Source organism: Lissotriton helveticus, chromosome 6 (assembly GCF_964261635.1).
Source record: "Lissotriton helveticus chromosome 6, aLisHel1.1, whole genome shotgun sequence".
Lineage (NCBI taxonomy): Eukaryota > Metazoa > Chordata > Amphibia > Caudata > Salamandridae > Lissotriton > Lissotriton helveticus.
Window position 1 is genome coordinate 2,120,473,345 of NC_136067.1, and position 22,715 is coordinate 2,120,496,059.

At 46.0% G+C, this 22,715-nt stretch overlaps 1 protein-coding gene across 1 annotated transcript in view; it reads left to right on the forward strand.

Annotated features, from left to right (window-relative positions):
* LOC144763080 (uncharacterized) overlaps positions 1-22,715 on the forward strand; it is a 397,233-nt gene that overhangs the window by 97,854 nt on the left and 276,664 nt on the right. Inside the window, exon 3 of the mRNA XM_078648381.1 lies at positions 20,966-20,994. Coding sequence (XP_078504507.1) covers positions 20,966-20,994 — 29 coding nt within the window. The remainder of the gene's footprint in view (positions 1-20,965; positions 20,995-22,715) is intronic.

A 22,715-nucleotide genomic window follows, 5' to 3' on the forward strand; every position in this document is an offset into this window, starting at 1 on the left:
AGTCAGGTCGATATAACTATTGATGGATACCATTCGTTAAATAAACAAGCAAATCCATCCCCAGCAGGGAGGGCTAAGAGAGGCTTAGTGATTTTTATCTCACTTATGTATGACTCAATTACGACAGAGAGGATAATAGATTCCCAATGGTATTAGCTTATTTTAATTTTTTATTTATTTGATGTGACAATTTTACTAATCAATTGGTATTACAATATTTTTTACCCTAATATTACTGAGGTTATTAACACATTAAAAGAGGAGATCGATAAAGTGGCCTCAGAACACCAACCTTTGTGTTTAATCTGGGTGGGGAACTTCAACTGCTAGATATATCCCCAACAAAATGCATAAAACCTTTATGAATACGATTCGTTCGAGGGGTTTGGTGGATGCTTGGAGGATATTTCACCCGGACACCTTAGAACACACTTTTTTCCCCCCTTCTCATAAATCTTCACCCACAATAGATTATGTTTTTTTTAAATCCTCTTCTCCTTCCTAATCTAACTAATGCTAACATTGGGTCTATTCTTATGCCCCCATTCTGATTAATTTAGATCTTCCTTCCGAGCCTTCTAAGCCTCGCAGATGCTTTTCAACAATTATTTACTTAAAGATCTCACTTTTTCGGAGCGTTTCAAAGAGTTTTTGTCAGGCATTTTCCTTTACCGACATCCCTATCCACACTATTTGGGATGCCTTTAAGGCTACAGCCAGAGGTCTCATTATTGATTATGTTGCTGCTAAAAAGAAACAATGTATCAGAGACTCAGTTTCCTTCTTAGCCTCCATTATGAAACTGCAGCATGCCTATTTTTCTTCTAACACTGAGGATACATTTAAGAAACTAGTCCAAGCGAAATTGTGAATTAATAGAAAATCGACAGAAGATGCTTCTGGAGTCCTACTTAAAGCAGTTTGCTGCAACAAAGCTGGCAAACTGCTTGTGAACTTCCTGAAGGTAAAATCTCAAACATCTGAAATAACTAATATTATAGATGATGATGGTGTTGACCATTTTAAAGATGAGGGCATCTTAAAATGTTTTATGGGTTTCTATAAGACTTTATACACTCCTGAATCTTCTCCTTCTGACACGGCCCTGGATTCTTTTTTTGAAGCACTACCTCCTCCTTCTTTCCCCTCTCCTGATTGCTCTGTATTAGAAAAAGACGTATCCCTCTCTGAAATCAAGTCAGCCCTAACTCAATTACCTAAAGAGAAAGCCCCTGGCCCGGATGGTTTTACTGCAAAGTTTTATTCTTGCTTTTCTCAAATTCTCCTCCCTCACCTCTTATCTTTATTCCAATACTTTATTTCTCCAAAGGAGGCCTGTGGCTCCTTTCTTGAAGCCATGATGTGTTTAATTCCAAAAAGGAAAAAGATCCTTTTTCTTGTGCTAATTATCGCCCTATTTCTACATTTAATTTAGATTGCAAGATTTTTGCTAATGTTCTTGCTCTTCTTATTAATAAAGTTATTCCGGACATGATTGGTTACGAGCAGACAGGGTTTGTCAAATGTAGAACAAAGCACAAAGGACATGGGAGTAGCCACCCCTCTGTCCTTCCCCTCCCATAGAAGGGAACCCTGAATCTGTTCTACCCTTTCCAGTGGGTATAAAAGGGGATACCTGGCTATAGGACTTTACATTTTACCTGGACAAGATTCTACAAAGAAGAAACCAAGTATTTTGACTGTCTGCATAATGCTGGATGACTCTCTGCACCACTGGACGACTGAAGAATCTCCTTTGGAGTAAAGGAGTTACACCCCTGCAAAGCAGGCACCTGAACCGCAACTGAGCAGTTTGCATCTCCCGATCTTCTAAGGACTCCGAAGATTTCTGCAACACAGGAGGTGGGTCCCTGAAGGTCTTTGAGGTCGATCTGCCCTGCCAGCAAAGCTGAGGCCTCATGGGGACCGTGTGACCCCTACCACTGTGCACTGTGTACTTTTGCTAAGGCACGTAGTGACTAGCATTTCCTGAAGTAGTGCTTTAGACTCTGAGTAGTCCCGACCCGAGCAGTATTTCCTCCGAAGATCTCCGGCCTCCTGGGACTGTGTGCTCCGTGGGCCTGTACTTTGTAATCCTGCTTGAGGTCTCCTCATGATCCCGGGTTCGTTGGCCTCTGGGTCCTGGTGAGGGTCATCACTTGATTTCGTGGCCTTACCTGGTTGCTACAGACTCTCCACTGCTTGGGGAGTCCCCTGGACCTTGCTGGTCCACACCGTAACCTGTTTCCTCTTTCCGCCTGGGTTGCCTTGCCAAGACTTGTTTGGGGTTCCATCTGGACATCGACCCTTCAGCACTCGACATCCTTCATGGGACAGCTCACCTCCGGACTTTGGTCGTCCTCGACATCTCGTGGTCCTCGTGGCTGAAGAGTCAAGCAGCACCTATCTCACCTGAAGCACCCAACATCGGTGGGCATTGACCTACTGAGCCCCTGTTCACATGAAGTGACCCTGACTCTGTCCCTCACCTCAAATCCAGGCTTGGGTTCCTTTCGGACTCTTTCTACTTCCACGCAGCAGTACTTCTCAGCACGCCATTGAAAACGACGAGGGTTTCCGACACCACTTGACCCCTCTGAACCCGGCTCCTCTGGGATAGGTAACTTGGGTACCTTGGTATCCACACGTGGGTTGGCCTTAGAATCTTCTAGTTCTCGTTTGTCTTGCTTGAAGTCCTCTCCAAAGTGTACTTAAATTGTAAAACGGTAAACGCAATTCCCATAGCATTGTACGGAGCCCGTATCCACGTTCACACACTGCACCCATCCTCCGTGGGGTCCCAATATTCAATCCTGGGGTGATTCCTTGGGGTCCCAGTGATTCTATGTGCTCTAGGCACTTTGTCTTTCTTTCTTTCTTTCTTTCATTTTCTTTTTCATTCCCTCTTTTCTTTCCTTTTTTCTTCATCCTTTATAAAATTTAAAAAGTGCTAATTTTATACGGTACACATTTGTTTTACTCTGTTATTAAGATTGGTTTTAGTTTTGTATAACTTATGAATTATAATGTTTTCATCTTTTGTTTTTCATATATATTTCTTGTTGCCCTTTGTACTTCTTTTATCATCTCTTATCATAAATTCTGTACCTTGCTTTTTATATGTTTCAATAATGCTCTTTAAACACAAAGATGTTCCCTCTTCATCATATCTACCCTCAGCTTCATCGAGAATATTGATTCTCCAACATAGATCTGTAAGACTCCCACCTCCATATTCTGACTGAGGTGGAGTATCAAAGATTCTTAACGCTCTTACTAAGTGACAACCACTAACAATGCAGGGTGCTGCGGTTCAGTCCCTCCAAGTTCTTTTACAGAGTCCATGGCAGTGGTTTTAATGTATCGCAGAAGGACAATGAATTTCATTTACCCTCATCTTGATGAGTGGCTCTATAAAGATATTTGCTGGCAGGGGCACATCAGTACTTCCTAATAGCCATATCTACCCTTTACTGCCAAGGTTTATGTGGCAATCAGGAAAAGTCAAAATCAATTCTATGGCAGAACCGGAGGTGAGGATTATGCTCTACGTTCTTTATTTTCCATCACCAGTAGTGTTCAACTTTAACAGAAAAAACTCTCTTTCCCATTGAACATCGGGAAAGATCAGTAACAGAGAGAAAGAATCCAATATAATCCAGCTGTGATTAAAAAGATTTATTGTAAATACAGCACAGCAACTGGAAGCAGTCATACCAGCAAAAGAGCCAAGTGCAACTGCTGTCCAGATGTCTAAGATTTCAGCTCCAGATTCCAATGGACCTGGAATGTACAACAAATGATAACAAGGTATCTTTATACATACAAAATGAAATATAACATATCTCCCTTATATATAAAAAAAATATATAAAATAAAACAAAAAGGAAAATAACCATCTATCTAACAAAGTTCAAATTTTTGTCTGGTAACATTCTTGAGCGTGTAGAGTCTTTAACACTATTAGAAACAGAATAATTATGTGAAAATACAGAATCATGACCATTGTGTTGACAACCATGTGACCCATTATAAATACCCATATTACAATCCAAGTCAGCATTGTAGACATTCAGAGGAACATTCATATTCCTAAAATTCTCAGGACAATTAGAGACCCGTCTGACATTCCACAATTTACCATCTTGAGGTATGATAGAATTTTTAAAAACCTTGGTGATCTTAATTGGTCTAGCAAATCTACTCATACCCTTACCAATAAAACCAAGTTTCTAAATTCTCACCCATTCACCTATCTTAAAATTATGCTCCATGGTATTCCACTTCTTCTTATACCATTCTTTGTATTCGTTTTGTTTTTCCTTTATTCTAATGCTGGAGACTCTTTGTTTGTTGCCTGGCTGCTCACCCTGCTTTACCGCTTCCATGCTGCTCAGTGGAATTACCGCAGTTGGTCCTCCCTGCCGCCGCTTACCACACCATACAGCGGCCGCAGAGCGGGTGGACTACATGCCCCACAATTCCTGGTGAGACTGACACACCCACCGACACGCGCACTTCCGTGCCCGGAGGCGCACAAAACACTGGCGCTCCCGCGACGGAGCAGGAGACTCTTTGTTTGTTGCCTGGCTGCTCACCCTGCTTTACGGCTTCCCTGCTGCCCAGTGGAATTACCGCAGTTGGTCCTCCCCGCCGCCGCTTACCACACCATACAGCGGCCGCAGAGCGGGAGGACTACAGCCCCCACAATTCCTGGCGAGACCGACACGCCCACCGACACGCGCACTTCCGCGTGCGGAGGCGCACAAAACACCGGCACTCCCTCCACCTCGCGGGACGGGCGTGGGCAGCCGCTGGGCTATTCCCGGGCAAAGGGCGGGCCGTCTGTGGCCATCCGGGGCTGGCCAAAGCTGGGCTGGGCCACCCTCTAAGATCAGTTCCGGGACATTCACAGTAAGATCATTGCCATTAATTAAGAACTTCCTGCTATTGGATTAACAATATTTCACTATAGTGTGATAATATAGCGTCAAAATCATTTATTCATTGCTGCGTCATTTACCTAAGATTTCCTACTCCTCTGCTTTATTTTGTTTGACTTTGGCCTCTTAACATAAGCAAAGGAAGCATGAGTTCATGGAACAGTAAAGGCAGGCAATCTTTGGTGGGAGGTTCTGTCAGGGGGACATTGGATAGTTTTATTACTAGGGCGGCTTCGGTGCTAGAACTTGAAATAGCTATCAAGGAACGGCGCCTATCCTCGGAACTTCTGTATAATAAACGCTCATTTTTGGGCACTATCCAACTAGAGACTACTCTACCAGTCCACGGTATGGAAAAAGACCAAATTGGAGATATTAGTGATCCCCCAGAGTTACAAGATCAAACAATCTCAACTGAATCAAATAAAAACGATTCAAAAGTAGAACCACCGCTAGAAATTCCATCTGAGGAACAATCATTCACAATTTTCCCTAGGCACACCCCGAGAGATAAAACTCACACCAAAACAACAGGTCCAGGGTCCACCACAAAAAAAAAGAAAGCGTGGGGGGATCAGTAACAGTGGTAGAACTGCAAAAATACCCAAATTATTCCAAACCTGTAAGGAACTCAAGAACAACTGCAAGTAAGATCACGCCAGACCATCATCTCCCATCCTCCATTTCCATTAAAGACCTAATGGGGAGCATGGAGCAATTGGTCAAATCATTAATACTGCCACTAGTAGAGAGAGTTAAAAGAATGGCTGAACAATTGGGGTCTATAGAAAAGGAAACGATAAAGCACACAGATTTAATTAGGGAATTGACAATGTGTAGACAAAAACAATCCTTGTGTAATATTTCATCAGGGCTGATATCAGTTGACAAATTACATAGCAAGGACTCATCACCTGCACAAGACCAGAACATCTGGGGCCCCTGTTCAACAGATAAAGGCCCTACTAGTCCTAGGGGAAAAAGAGTGGAAGGGCCATTCTCTAACGACTGTAACCAGGTCACCTCCCCCTGTTAAGCACCAAAGAGAAAACCAGGAAAAAATAGACATGCCACCTGAGGCCGCACCCTATGTCGTGGTACTGACCGGGGTTCCGGAATTAGCGGTTGGAAAAACCGAGGGCCACCAAGAGCTCAAGAATAAAGTGATATACTGGTTGAGTAACAACAGGCCATTACCTCCCAACATCAATGGCGAAATCCTCCATGTAAGAAGACTTGGATAGGTGGGTCATAGACCAAAGGATATAAGGGGCGACGTTATTATCATTATTTTAGGGACCGAAGAGTAATAAGACATATTGGTGACTGGTACACTGAGAGAGGTGGGGAAGAAATCTCGACACGTGATTTAAGCTATTTCTACCCTCAATCATTGTTGGCATATCCTCCAAGATCCCTCGCCCTACATGGGTGTAGCGCAGAACGCTCCGGTTTCAACGTCCCCACTTTTAACCACTTATCTACGCTCTCTGGGTAGGAAGGAGTTGATTGACTCCCCAACCAGGCTTTCGGGGACAGTCATGAATTTAAACAACCGTTAATTCCAGAAATTCCAACTGTTGCTCTGGAAGGCAGTCAGTATAAATCAATGTTTGCCGACATATCACCAGTGGAATTAAATTGTACAGAAAAGGTGATAGCTAACTCTGTAGTAGGCAGCAAAAACACCAGGTCCTTAGCAAGCGTCCCATCCACTCTTCCTTCTGGAAAGGATGTGGTATCTGGAACGATCGATGATCCACTGGTAGAACAGGCTACTACGCTACCGGATAATATCCCTGCTAAAGGAGGTCCTCTTATACCGTTTCTTTTCTGGAATATAGCCGGACTTCGTCCCAAGGTAGAAGATGGCACTGGGTTGAATTTTATTCAGAATTACAGTACAATTTGTCTCCAGGAGACTTGGTCCACCACTGAAATTCATCTGGTAGGCTACAAAACCTATTTCTCCCCCGCATTACCTGTAGCATCTGGTAGAGCAAAAGGCGGTTTAAGTATATTCAACTCGAATTCAATAGGGGGGGTGGAAATAACCCCTATAGAACTGGAAGTGAATTTTCAGTTACTTAGTCTTCATTTCAACAGAGAGGATACCGTTCTCTTGGTAAATTTTTACAACAACTTACCAGATGGAGAACTGTTGAAAGTTTTGCGTAGATTGCGCCTCAAATGATCTCCCTTGACAAGGGGGTTTGGTGAAGGAGCTACCATCATTTTGGGCGGTGATTTCAATCAGCACCCATGCCAACACAGTAACCTGAATCTGTGCGGGATAACAGATGAAAATGAAGAACCTATAGTTCATTTTTCCCACTCAAGTATTGGAAACTACCTAAATGAAATTCTTTCCGATCTGGATCTCGTAATCGCCAACGAAAAGAACGCCACAAGTCAGTTGCTGGATCCAACATTTCGCGGGAGGGGAAGGCAGACCACCATAGACTTTATTCTGATAGCAAACACCTTGGGTAATCCTGCCACTAATTTTGCAACACTGATTAATACAGTAAGCGATCACTGTGCTCTTAGCTTAATATTTCGACCACTTTATCAGCATAGTACGCAAAGCATAGCCAGTGCATTGAGTCAAAACACCCTACATCTGGACAGACCAAACAGATTCTCCATAAAATGGGAGAAAGTCGATTTTCCAGAAATCACAAGGAGAGTTATAAAGACAGCCTACCTCTCAATTGTTAAATGTTTAGATCTGTCAACATTAGATGAGGAGGTATTAAGCAATTTTAGGGTGGTTCTAAAAGCAATAAACGAGGCACTTTTTGTAAAGTTAGAAAACACCCAATCGAAAAAAGCAGGGTGGTCAATCACAGATGCACAGCAGCACATTCCAAATTAAAAATAGCCTTACAAAAAACTAATAGGGTGGCACAAGAAATAGCAAGTCTTAGGAGGGAGTATAGCATAGCGTTAAAGGACAGGAAATCTGAATTAAAACAGGCTTTATGGGACCAATTACATAAAAGTTGCATCGATAAAAAATAGTTCAGTCTTTTGGGTTGTGATCAAATCCCCATTCGTTTTTGATCACAAAGATTCACCTGCCATTGACGTGGCTATTGACGAATCGGTATGGGTGGCGCACTTTTCAAGGATCTTTGAGAAAGGTCCAGCTAACACGGGTGGGCAATCAGATACCATTACTGCACTACCCGGGCCTTCCTATCCAATTACATTAGAAATTACTATTAATGAGGTACTCCAGGCATTAAAAGCCAGTAAAAACGACAAGGCCCCTGGCCCTGATGGGGTTCCAATAGATCTATTTAAATCAAATTTAGACCTTTGGGCCCCAATTCTGACTAGGGTTCTTAAGGCAGCGTGTGAGGTGGGTCTACTGGATTCTTGGTGAAAATCAATTATGGTCCATATTTTTAAAAAGGGTGGACCGTCAGGAGGTATCCTGCTACCGCCCGATCTCACTGCTGGACTCCTTGGGCAAAGTGGCGGGCAGAGTTATCCTTGAGCATCTCCAGCAGTGGCCGGATGATAGCGGGATCCTCTCGGACCTCCAATTCGGGTTTCGTGAGGGCCTAGGGACAGTTGAACAGGCCCTAAACCTGACAATGCTATTAGGCAAGTACGTATGTGCGAAGGCGGGCAGTATGTACATGGTATACGTTGATCTGTCCGCAGCTTTCGACTGCGTTTGCCATGCTAAACTTTGGTCCATGCTACTAGATATGGGGGTTGATCTACCATTGGTAAATTTTTTGCGTGAATTATATTCCAATGCCTCAGCTAGGGTGAGGTTCGGGGTAAAGGGCGAGTTATCCGCGCCGTTCAGAGTGGAGCGAGGAGTCCGACAAATTTGTGTCCTGGCTCCCTTCCTCTTCACGCTTTACACCAACGGTCTGGAGATGGCCATGTTGAAGGGGAGCCAGGATCTTCCATTAATAAAAAATTGTCCGATTCCAGCTCTACTCTATGCGGACGACGCAGTGATACTGGCCCGCACCCCCCTAGAACTCCAGAAGGCGTTAAATAGATATTCCCAGTTCATGGGGAAGCTGGATCTACATATAAACATCAAAAAAACCTTTGTTATGACAGCAGGACCAGGGAAAAAAAGGACAAAGGATATATACCTGAACAAAGAGAAACTGGCAACCACAGCACAATACCCATATTGGGAATTATTATCGACCATAAACTTAACTGGAAATCTGCAATCGAGTCCAGAAAATTCCATCTTATGAGAGCCACTATGGCCCTCATAAATTTTTCAAAATAATTGAGAAAGAGGCCGCCGGTAGAACTTCTAAAGATATATAGAGCTAAATGCCAATCATTCATTCATTTCTTTCTTTATTTCGGTCACTTGGACCATAAAAGATTTACATCAGGATTAAAAACAGTCATTAATAGTACATAATCAAAAGTCAAGAATTATAAAAATCATTACGATTGTCATCTTATATTACAGATTCAAAGTGCTAGTGCAAGATAAGAATCAGACTGCTAATTACTTTTAAAAATCACATTTGTTATAGTTGGTAAAATCAGTTGCAGTCCCTTCTAATTTATGATTATCTATGCATTAGATTTTTATAGTGCCTATGCCAAATCCGTATCAGAGTTCAGGATATGATGAGTACGCTTATGCCAGATCGCTGTTAGGAATTTAGCTACCGCAAATACAATCAGAGGTGATAAATCCGTCTTAAGTATTTTGTACGCTGGGATGCACTGCCTAAAGGCTAGGTTTTTAAGAAGAGGAACAAGCCAGTACTTTCTAGATTTTTGATAGGCATTGCAGAACAATAAAACATGTAATTCATTTTCCAACAGGTATGAGCATGCAGGGCATTGTTTGGTGGAGGAGGGCTGAGACCAGGTACTTGTGAATGCTCTAAGAGGAAGGGTACCATACCTCCAGTGACCGATCCTGCTTCCTGCAGACGAGGTCGCTCCCCAAGCTGCCCCCCGCCCTGCCTGCCCTGCAGCCTGGTATCGTAGCGCTTCGCTGCGGATCTTGCAAAACTAATCTTCTCATCTATATTGCTAAACATAGGAGCGCGCTAGACTGCCTTAATTGTTCGGTATTTTAATTGATTTGCACATCGTAGCGCTAGACTGCCTTGACTGCTCTATCCTTGTATCCATTGAGACCTCGTAGCGCTAGATTGTCAGAGTGCGCTGTTAATAACATTGCATTTGCCTGCTTGTTAATTTAAAGGGAGCCACTACCATTTGCTTCGCATTGGATTAGTATCACGTCTTTAGGCTGCCTGCCATTTTGTTTTTGTTGGTGTTGTTGTCTGACCCCCTGCTCCCGCCTCCCAGCTGACCCTCCCTCGCCCCTCCCCTCCCACTACCCATATATGACAGAAACATTTGCGCGCAGCGTTCACGCGCAGCGGGAGCGCCCCTTGTGCGCCCAAGGTGCGCCAAAGGTAAGCCCGTCTACGCCCGTCCACGCCTGGACCGCGCCCAGCGCTTGTCCCCCTGGTCCCCGCCGTTCCCAACCCACTAGAGTCACATATGATGCCGCAACTCTCCTCGCCCTCAACCCCGGACGCACAACACAATGCTGCGAAGCCACCCCAGGTCTTACCCATGGCCCATTCGCCTGCCTCTCCTGCAAATTCAACTGCCTCAGGACCCTCACCAAATCTACTTCCTCCATACACAGCTCCGACTCAAACCGCCTGAAGTGCATCCTGCTTAACACCCGCTCAGTCCACAGACACGCAACCGAACTCCGGGACCTACTCGACACTGCGTCACCGGACATCGCCTTCCTTACAGAAACATGGATGAACACATCATCAGCACCCGACATCGCCATAGCCATCCCGGACGCTTACAAGATCATCCGAAAAGACCGCACCAATCAAACAGGAGGAGGCATCGCCATCATCCATAGGAACACCATTAAAATCACGACCAGCTCCGACAATAATCTTGCAACCGCCGAACATCTCCACTTTCAGATCCACACCGACCCTAGGACCACACTTAGAGGTACCCTCATCTACAGGCCTCCAGGCACCCGCACTCAATTCAGCGATGACATCACGGACTTCGTCAGCCCACATGCCCTTGCCTCCGAGAACTACATTCTTTTAGGAGACCTCAACTACCACATTGAAAACAAACACGATAGCAACACCACCACCCTTCTGGACAACCTGGCCAATCTCGGACTCAAACAACTTGTTGACACCCCCACCCATGCAGCCGGACACACGCTCGACCCTATCTTCACCTCCAGCAAGCACATCTCCTTCGATCGCACCACAACTCTCCACTGGACGGACCACAGCTGTGTTCACTTCAGCTACAAATCCACCCTGACCCACAACCGCCCACAACATATTCCTCGGAGAAACTGGAAAAAAATCACCTCCGACCAACTCCTCACATCACTCAACCAAAACCCTCCCACCCTCTCATTGGACCCAAACCAAGCGGCCACCAATCTCAAGCAATGGATCACCCACTGTGCTGATGAACTAGCACCCCTGAAAAAGCACCAGATCAAATCAGCCAGCAAAAAGGCTCCCTGGTTCAATGATGACCTTAAAAAATCCAAGAAGCTATGCCGCACCCTGGAGAAAACATGGAGAAATAACCCAACCACCGACAACATGGCCACCCTCAAGGCAGCCTCCCGCAAACACCACCAACTGATTCGATCCGCCAAGAAATCAGCATTCAAGGATCGTCTCGACAACAACACTCACAACAGCAAGGAACTTTTCAACATCGTCAAAGAATTCACCAACCCCACTGCAGCATCTAACGACATCACTCCCTCCCAAGACCTCTGCGATGCGTTATCCTCCTTCTTCTACAACAAAATTGCCGACATCCATAACAGCTTCGAGAATACTCCCAGCGATCAACTCTCCCCACCCCCCTCAGATCCTACTCCGCCAACTAACAACCTTAGCGCCTGGAACCCAATCACCACTGAAGACACCATCCGCCTAATGAACTCAATCCACTCTGGCTCGCCAACCGACCCCTGCCCCCACCACATCTTCAACAAAGCTGACTCCACATCGCACCCCATCTCCGTGATGTCATCAACTGCTCGTTCAACTCTGCCACCTTTCCAGAAAGCTGGAAACACGCCAAACTCAGCGCCCTTCTGAAGAAACCCACAGCAGACCCCTCTGAACTTAAAAACTACCGACCCATATCCCTCCTCCCATTCCCGGCCAAAGTCATCGAGAAAGCCGTCAACAACCAGCTCGCCGCCTTCCTTGAATCGAACAACTCCCTTGATCCATCTCAATCCGGGTTTCGAGCCAAACACAGCACCGAAACAGCCCTCATTGCAGTGACCGACGACATCCGAACACTACTGGACAACGGAGAAACAGTGGCCCTCATCCTACTCGACCTCTCCGCCGCTTTCGACACAGTCTGCCACAGCACCCTTATACAACGCCTCAGTAACATCGGCATACAAGGAAAAGCCCTGGACTGGATCATCTCATTCCTCGCTGGGAGAACACAAAGAGTCCGACTTCCCCCATTCAACTCAGAGGCCACTGAAGTCATCTGTGGCGTACCACAAGGATCTTCACTCAGTCCCACCCTCTTCAACGTTTACATGAGTCCACTAGCCTCCATCGCGCGTCAACACAACCTTAACATCATCTCTTACGCCGACGACACCCAGTTAATCCTTTCCCTCACCAAAGACCCTATCACCGCCAAAACCAATCTTCACGAAGGCATGAAACAAGTAGCCGAATGGATGAAAGACAGCCGCCTAAAACTTAACTCAGACAAAACGGAGGTGCTCATCCTAGGATCTTCACCCTCTGCCTGGGACGACTCTTGGTGGCCTTCCGCCCTGGGCACAGCACCCACACCCACAGACCATGCACGTAACCTTGGCTTCATCCTAGACTCCTCTCTCTCGATGTCCAGACAAGTCAACGCAGTCTCATCCTCCTGCTTCAACGTACTTCGCATTCTCAAAAAGATTTTCCGCTGGATCCCCCTCGAGACAAGAAAGACTGTCACCCACGCACTGGTCACGAGTCGTCTGGACTATGGCAACACACTATACGCCGGAATCACAACAAAATTACAGAAAAAACTCCAACGCATCCAAAACGCATCGGCGAGACTCATATTAGACATCCCTCGCCAAGATCACATCACCGGACACCTAAAAGACCTCCACTGGCTTCCAGTCAACAAAAGAATTACATTCCGCCTTCTCACCCACGCACACAAGGCCCTCTACAATCTAGGTCCCGAATGCCTCAACACTCGACTGTCCTTCTACAAACCCACCCGCCAACTAAGATCGTCCAATCAAGCCCTCTCCGCAGTCCCGCGCATCCGAAAATCCCCCATGGGTGGCAGATCCTTCTCCTACCTCGCTGCCAAGACCTGGAACTCACTCCCCACTCACCTCCGCCTTACTCAAAATCACATCTCCTTCAGAAAGGAACTTAAAACCTGGCTGTTCGACAAATAATAAACCCCTCCCCAAGCGCCTTGAGACCCTCCGGGTGAGTAGTGCGCTATATAAATGCCCGAACTTGAACTTGAACTTGAACTCCACTGCAAGAATAACTTCCTGGTCAGGACAGGACAGATTCCATCAAGGACCTGTTCCAAGTGGTAGGAGTCTTTGGATTGAATAAATAAGTTAGTTAAAGACCCCAACCGTATATTCCCTAGTAAAGTACTTAGTTTTACATCATAATAATCCTTTGCTCAACGTTTGCGTGAGACCTTACTGCAAGCGTTTTCAGGGTCTAGCCAAGTTCTGGCCTCCCCAAACTTTCACATGTCTTTTTTATGTACTTTAACCAGGGAATTTTCGCCATACTTGGTAAGCTTAAAATCTCTTTTAGCTCCATCCTGTAAATCAGGAGCTCTGGGGTGGTCCAGAGTTGACGCCAGAATGTTAGTGGTTTTAGGCACAGTTCTTCAATCGATCTAAGGCCCAAGTCAAATCTAAGAGGTAGAAGCGGGGTACTTTGGGGTAGGGCTGCCAATTGCCTGATGAACTTGTTTTCTGTAGTCATCAAGTTTTGGCCGGATGTATGCCCCCACAATTCCCCGCCATGTGTGACTGCCCCCCTCGCCTGCATTTTATAGATTTCGAGCAATGGACCGAGTGGTTTGAACGTTGATCTATTTATTATCCTGGAAATACCACCCGTTGACTGCACCACTTTAAGATTGGCCTTTGTTCGATGTGTATCCCAGGTCATGTTTTGGTTGATAGTCACCCCCAGATACTCAAATGTGTGAACCCTCTCTAACCTCGTGTGCCTATGGTTGGGTTGGGGCGTGTTGTGGGTGGGGGGCTGAAAATCATGAATTTAGTCTTGAGGGCATTAATCTCCAGCCCCCTCTCCCCACAAAATGCCACAAAACCATCCAGGACACGTTGTATTCCCATCGGGGATTTTGACAGCAGCAGGGTGTCATCCCAAACATAATTGTGGGCACCCTGCTGCCGTTGAGCCTTGGGGCATCTATATAATTAATCCCAGTCAGATGGGCGATTACCCCGTTGACAAAGAGGCAGAACAGGGTTGGTGCAAGCACACAACCCTGTCTCACCCCTTTGTCAACGGGGAATCTCGCTGAAAGCAACCCGTTCCTGCCACACCTGAACCGTGCAAAATTATCTTGATGATCAGGTGGAATGCCCAACTCCATTACCACGGACCACAGTTTGGGTCTTGGCACCAAATCGAAGGCGGCACACAAGTCTACAAAGACAGTGTATAAGCTGCCGCCCTCGATTGTTACAGTTTTCCAGAATAATAAAATAAGACGGAAAATCTGATCCGTTGTTGAGGGCTTCTTTCTGAATCCTGCCTGATAGGGGCTCAGAATAGAAAACTCTTCAATCCAATCTTGGAGGCGATCTAATATCAGTCTCCCGAATAGCTTTTGTGATACATCGATGAGGCTGATAGGCCTGTAGTTGGCTGGTAGCAGAGGTGAACCCTTCTTAAATATTTGACAATCTCTGCTCCCAGCCAAGTACAGGGCACCATGCCCCTCAGGACGGCGTTAAAGATCACCAATAGGTACGGAGCCCATACGTCTGGCTCTTGTTTAAAAAGGTCGCCCGGAAGTTCATCCAGGCTAGGAGCTTTGCCTGATGCCAGCCTGGAGATTGCAGCCCGCACCTCTTCCTCAGTGAAAAGATCCCCCTCTAGCTGTGGGGCAATAGTTGGCATTAAGTTAGCTGAGGCCCCATCTGTGTCCATATTGGCTCCCTTATAAAGAGCTTGGAAATGTTCTTCCCAGACCTTTGCTGAAATATTAGGTTCAACGGCCGAAGATGGCTCTTCGGACCCCGTATTTACAACTTGCCAGAATTTATGGGAATCCCTATCTGCCAGTGTGACGGTGAGATTCTCCCATTTCTCCTGTTCCCATTCGCCCTAGCATGCTTGATCAACTGCTTGAAATCCCTTCTCCTTGCCTGTATTACGGATTTATTACTACCCTGCTTTAGGGAAATTAGTAGATCTGATTTAGCCTTTCGGCAGGCAGCGTTGTACCACGAAGGACGGTGACTCATGGTACCCCCTAGTTTTTCCTGGGGAGAAAAGAACTTCAGCCATGATCTTAATAAGGTCCTCATGAGCGGACCAGATTTTAATGTGCATGTCATGGGCGTGGGGTTGCTCCACTAGTGCGATAACCTTTTCGAGTGTGGGAATAACACAGCCATACAACTTTGAAACATTTTCCGGATTAGTGGCTAGTTTGTCCCACCTCACTCTGCGTCTATTGTTTGCTAGGGTCAAGCCTAAAGCGAGCACATCTACACCAGCCGGGTTTTCGTTGTCTATACCAGGCAGAGAGTATTCTAGTTCTAGCGCATTATGGTCGCTATCGTCCATGTCTATCACCCTGAAGTCTTTAATTTTAGACCAGGAGGACAGTTGTACTAAAATGTAGTCCAATCTTGACTCTCTCCCCGCTTTATTACATGTGCACTTAGGGGGAATATCAGAATTCCAACGCCCATTGCAGGCCCTAATTGCATGTTTAAGAGTTAGAGCAGTGATCTGTACTGCTAAAGGGGTCCAGGCTCTAGGGGGAGGGGCCACCGTGGGAGGTACTGACCACAGCGCGTCCTCTTCCATTGTTGTTCCATCTAGTAGTCCTATTAGTGGCTCAAAGTGGCAGTTCAGATCCCCTCCAACCACAAAGGGTGTACCCTCGGCAATATCATTGAGGAAACTAGAAAGCTCCTCAATGGTATTCGATTCCCGGGTTATATTCACCGGCCTGGAGTAAACATTTACCACTGCCAATTTAGTAGAGTTGGGCCATTCCATTGTGGTAAATAAATAATTAATTACCGGAGGATGCATTGAACGTCCTCAGATGCTGTGAATTGAGATGTAGCTTTGCAACCCAAATGGGTTGCCACCCAAATAGCAAGACCACCAGATGGACGCTCCTTGCCCCTCAATGGGGCAGGAATAGAAAATGCAGCAAAGCCTGGACGAGTGTGTTCCTCTCTCGCCCAAGTTTCTTGGAACATGCACAAATCTTTGGAGTCTATGAATGTGCTCCAGTCAGGGCTTTCAAGCTTGTTTCCTAAACCAGCCAGGTTCCAGGACAGGATCTTTAGTGAAGCTGGTTTGGAGTTGGAGGTAATACTTGAGGTGGCCCCCTGGCCTATTGAGCTATCCGGCGATATTACATTTTGGTTGGAGTCCCCATGTATGGCTATAGGTTGCTTGCTTCTAGGTGGTAACCCAGCTATGGACTGTTGGCATACCTTATCATGCTGTTGTTCTGCGCGAGACTTAACCCCTGGGATGCCATTCAGTAGCGATATACAGGGCAGGAGTGTGGGGGTACGCAAATACCAGCAACTTACAAGTGGCTGAGAACACTTTCTTAAGATTCCTTTTAGCGGTACCAAAGAGTGTACCCACTTTCTCATGTCATATAGAACTGTGGATCTCTTATTTATCGGATTTAGCCAAAATACAACCACTCCTTCTTTGGCATCGAATTTGGTCGACAGACAAAAATGAATTCACACAGCGAATCATCTCAGACTGTATGGTTTTGGACCACTCGCATAAAATCGGTTGGTTGTCCTATATAAAAAGTTTCTTATATGACCTAGGATTGGAAAAACACTATCTGGTACCAACCTCTATTCGGTCATTATCAAGGAAGGCACTACAGGTGCTGTCCCTTACACACTTAGAAGAACTACGGATTACCAAAGAAGCCACTAAACCATCCGTCCAACACTCCATGGCTGTTCAAACTACTTTCTTAATCCAGCCTTATCTAACTCATGATTTTACCATCTTTGAGAGATTCCTCCTGACTAGGTTCAGGTTAAATGTTTTACACCGTCTGGTTGTCTTTCCAACGAGAAATAACTGGGACTCAGAATTACCTCTTTGTCCGTGTGATGAGACTTCTACTTAGGCAACCATTCACACTTTCTTTTTCTGTAAATATTACAGTGGGCATAGAAAGATCTGGCTGATTCCATTATTAACACTTATGGGCATCAGAAGATGCTGCCCGGCCTTGCTGTTCCTACAGTTTTTGGGTGAGGATTGGACATCGAAGTACATTGTTAAGTTTCTGAAATGTATTTTTAGACATCGACCAAATTTGTAAAAACCTTTGTATAACCATGCGCATTGACAAATCCGATTATGCACGTAACAAGCAAGACGATCTTCTCACACAAGGTTCCATGTATATATCATAAATTTGTTTTAAGTTGTATATATCATAGGGCACTGAATTGTAAATTTGCCTATTTTTTTACAACAACTACACGTCTTTTTTTTAAAAAAAAAGTTGTTTTAGCGTCAGTATTTCGTTTTAATGGAAAATGTGAAATGAAATTTATGTGTGAAACTGCTTTTATGTTTTTTTTTATACGACAAAAACCGAATAAAGAAATACTTACTTACTTGCTGGTATCATTCTTATTATCATCATTCCTTATGTTATTTTTACATTTTTCTTTAAGCCACCATGGACAAATATTGGAAGCAGGATCACTACCCTTCAAAAGACCGAATGGACTGTCTCCTGTAATAGAATATGGAGTGACTCTATACATCCACAGTCTATCCCTTAATAGATCTTTCAAGTCACCCCTTTGTATTAGAACATCAGCAATGTAGCCCTTCAACACACGATTCAAACGTTCCACTTGACCGTTTTCATGTGGTGCATAAAGTGACGTGGTGACATTTTTAAAATTTTGACATTTGAGATAATCTTCCATATCTTTGGAAATCAATTGGACCCCATTATCCGTAACAATAGTTGAGGGACGACCTTCCCTTGCAAAAGTCTCCTTAAAGAAATCTAAAACTCTAGTGGTGGTAGCCATTGGAACTAATTTGACCTCTGGCCATTTTGAATGATAATCCACTACAACCAATGCGTAACGTGAATCTGAAGGAAAATTCATAAACGGACCAGATATATCAAATGCCAGTTTTTCCCAAGGTTCCTCTGGCCAGTCCGTAGTCTTAAGGGGAGGTACATTGACTTTAAGCATTTTTTCACTTGAAATACAAACATTGCACTCTTTAACTACCCTATCTGCCATACGATCCATCCCTGGCCACCAAAATTAAGATCTTATTAATCGTTTCATACCTGGCATTCCTGGATGCGACATATGTGCTAACTTCAAAATCACTTCCCGCACACCAACAGGTGGCACACATTTACCATTTTTATATACAATATCACCTTCTAGTTCTAAATCATCTGCTACATTAAACATGGGCATAAGATCTTCACTAATATTCTTCCTTGTTTGCCAGCCTTCCAGAATATACTTCTTAACTAATTGCCACAAAGGATCATTGTCATCACTAGATTTCCATGTATCCTCTGAAATATCAGAAAACGCACCAACTACCACATCCTGAATGGTGGTGACAATTTTCAAATCATCATTATTTTGTGAAGACTGTGTCTCACAAGGATGACGTGAAATAAAATCTGCGGTAAAAAATGTATTCCTGGAACAAATTCTGTGATTAAAAAGATTTATTGTAAATACAGCACAGCAACTGGAAGCAGTCATACCAGCAAAAGTGTCAAGTGCAACTGCTGTCCAGATGTCTAAGATTCCAGCTCCAGATGCCAATGGAACTGGAATGTACGACAAATGATAACAAGGTATCTTTATACACACAAAGTGAAATATAACACAGAGGTCAACCAATAGGCAGAGGTACACGTCCTGAAAGGTCAGGGGCTGCTGGGATACGTTTTTTTTCTTCTCCTGCTCCACCTGCAGTTAAGTTGTTTTCTGTATTCATGGCTTGATGCTGTTTCTTTCTGCTTGATTGTATTGCGTATTGCTTTTTTCCTTGCAGCGCGAGCGCTTTCCTTATTAGCAGCGAGCTCACCACCGTCTTCACAGCTGCGGGAGCATCTCTTATCGCTCCTTTCGCAGCTGTGTTCTTGTGGGCTCTGCGGTAGCCCTGAGGGCCGCTAGAAGGCGCCTGTGTAGCGCGACTCAAGTCTCATTGCTCGGCGGGATCGCATATTCCTGTCAGTGCGTTCCCCGCCAAGCTGCAGCCTGCGCCTGGAAGCCTTCACGCCTGGGTGATCCCGGGTCTGTATTTAAGCAGCCTGGCGCCTGTATCGGGTCTGTAGCGCAAACGAGTACCCTTCTGAGTACACATTTAAGGCTCTCATTTAAGTGGGGCTCGGCCCAGGCACACTATTACCCCCGATTTGTGGTTGAGAAGCCCTTAGGGTTTTTGGTACCCCTATTCCTGCAGTTACGCAGCCCAAATAGAGGTTTTTCAGACCTGCCAAAGCTCTTGAACCACTGATTTGCCAACTTTCTGTGCTGGGTGTACCTCTAGTGTTGGTACATAGTTTGCAATGGAAGGGGATTATGTTGAGGAGGAAACTTTACAGGTCCTGCCCCTAGATGATGACTTTTGCGATGCCTCCATCCACCAGGCAGTCGCAGCGTCCATGGGGCCCTTTGAAATGCGCATTATGCGGATTGCTTACCCCTATGCAGGAGGCCTTGCCTCGGGGGAACGCCCCCCATCCCGCGCCCCCGTAAGCAGCAGCAGGAGGCTGCTGTTTTGTATCTGGGGGCATTTGAACGCCTTAGAAAGGCCTTCCTTGCGCGAGCTTCTCAGGTGCCACTAGGGACACTAGATGAGGTGATTTCCTTGTCCCTGCAGGGGGGGACTTTGAAGTTGATGTCTCCCCTACCGAGTCTACTGAGGAACCGTCCCTTCCAGGCCCTGGCTTCAAGCCAAGAGTGGAGCGGAGCCTCCATCGGACATGCTAGTCCTGGAGGATCTCCTGCACCCTCGTTCCACGGAGTGGCCTCCAGGAGATAAGGTGGCACAGTTTGTGGTGAGCCGCATGAGAAAACCCCTAGAAAAGGAGGTTAGAGCCTGCTAAGGGTGGAATGCCCCCGTCCCGCCCTTGCGGGCAAGGTGACGGTCAAACATGGAATAGATGCTCGAATGGCTGCCTTTCTCCAGAAATATATTTGCGATCCCAAAAAAGGAATTGATAGGTCCTGGAAAGCTTCCCAGGACAAACTTTTGGACGCTTGCGGCTCCCTCACGATAATCTTGGATCTTGCGGAGGAGGCCAAAGCTTCCGGTTCCGCGCTTTCTCCTGAATCTGTGTCAGGCTGGGACCAGTGTGCCATTTTGTTCCTGGGCAATGCTGATCGTGCCCTCTCGGCTGAGAGGAGACGCTCCTTGTTGCTGAAAGTGGACCCCAAAGTAGGGGATTTGGCTTCCTCGGAGGCGGGTGCTGTGGCTGATGGGGGACTCTTCGGACAACCCTTTGTCAAGGAACTCACAAAATTTGTCTTAATCTTCACCACTTTGGATAAAGCTCAGGCTTCCATTAAAAGGGTGTTCCACCCAAAAGTTTTAGTTGTGGCCGGTTGTGGCAGAGGGTGCTCGACCGGCTATTTCTACACCCAAGCCCCTGTCAGAGGCTTCAAGAAGACGCAAGAACAGCCCAGACAGGAGTTCTTCCATTCAAGGAGAAACAACAGGTACAGAGTCTCCAGAGGCGCAACCAGAGGTCACTTCCAGACCCAATCAGGTGAGACTCTCCCTTTACCCACAGTTGCAGGATGGGGGCAGGCTGGCACTGTTCACGAACAAAAGGGATGCTGTCACTTCTGACTCATGGGTTTTGCAGAACATCAGGGTTTTTCACATAGAGTTTTACGCGACCCCAGTACAAGAGTCCCGCCCCCGTCCACTGGTCTTTACGGGAGCCCAGAACGCCCTGGTAGACAAAGAAGTACAGGACCTATTACACAAAGGGGCGATTGCTTACTCCTCCCTCCATTCCAGGGGTTTTCTAAGCAACATTTTCTTAGTGGACAAAACAGATGGGGGTCAATGCCCAGTAATCAACCTAAAGGAGTTTAACAGCTGGTTGGTGTACCGCCATTTCATAATGGAGGGGATCCACCTGCTGCGCGACCTCCTACGACCAGACGACTGGATGGTGTGACTGGATCTAAAGAACACGTACCTGGCCATCTCAATTTTTTCCCCACACCGCAGGTTTCCTCAGTTTCAGTGAAGAGGCCAAGTTTATGAGTTCTCAACACTTCCTTTCGGTCTCTCACCCGCATCTTGGTACTTTACCAAGGTACTTAAGCCAGCGATAGAGTATCTCATGGCTCGGGGCTTCCGCCTCATTATATACTTAAACGACCTCCTCCTTTTGGCTCAGTCCCCAGCATTGCTTACAGACCAACTGAAAACGATGGCAGCTCTGTTGCAGGGCCTCTGGTTTGTTATCAACGAGAAGAAGTACCTTCTCACCCCGACCAGGCAAAATACGTTCCTGGGCTTTGTCATAGACTCAGTCAACAAGGCGTTAAGTCTCCCTTCCAAGATTCGTCAGGAACTCACGAGAACCCTGGCCAGGTGGAGAACGATCTTTACAACGCGGTCATTACACCGCAGTATGTTTACATTGCGGTCATTACAACGCAAGTCGTTAGATTGATGCGCTGGATGGCACTCTAAACTAAGAATGTAGTATCCTTTACTATACCAACACCTTCTCTACTTTTATGTAGGCTGGAGTTCGAATTGTAAATCATACTGTTCCTAAGTCCAGTGCCCTCCAGCGCATGTCGTTGTAACGACTTGCGTGGTAACAAACACAATTTAAAATACCGCGTTGTGAATGTATGCGATGTAACGTCATACATTCGGCCAGATCCACCATTTCCCTCTGGCAAGTTGCCAGGATTGTAGGCCTCCTATCGTCCTCCAAACAGGCCATCCTTCCAGGGCCTCTCCATTATAGAGCCCTTCAAGGCTCAAAGCCACCAATCTAAGAAAGGGCCTGCAGTATGCGGGACAGGTTCCTCCCACGGACGAGGTAAGGTTAGAGATGCGGTGGTGGCTGGACCATATGGAGACCTGGAACGGCCGGGCCATTTTCGGCTCAGTCCTGGACATGGTCAAGGAGTCGGATGCCAGCAAATCAGGCTGGGGAATACGCTGTGGGGACTCCTTTACAGGAGGAAAGTGGTCCATGGACAAGCAACGGCTTCACATCAAATGCCTAGAACTGTTGGCAGGCTCCTTCGCTATCAAATGCTGGACGAAAGACAAGGTCAGCTGCAATGTCCTCCTCAAGATGGACAATATCTCTGCGGTCTGCTACATAAACCACCTGGGTAGCACAAAATCCAAGGTGCTACCAGGTATGGACAAGGAAGTCTGGACCTTTTGCCTCGAACAA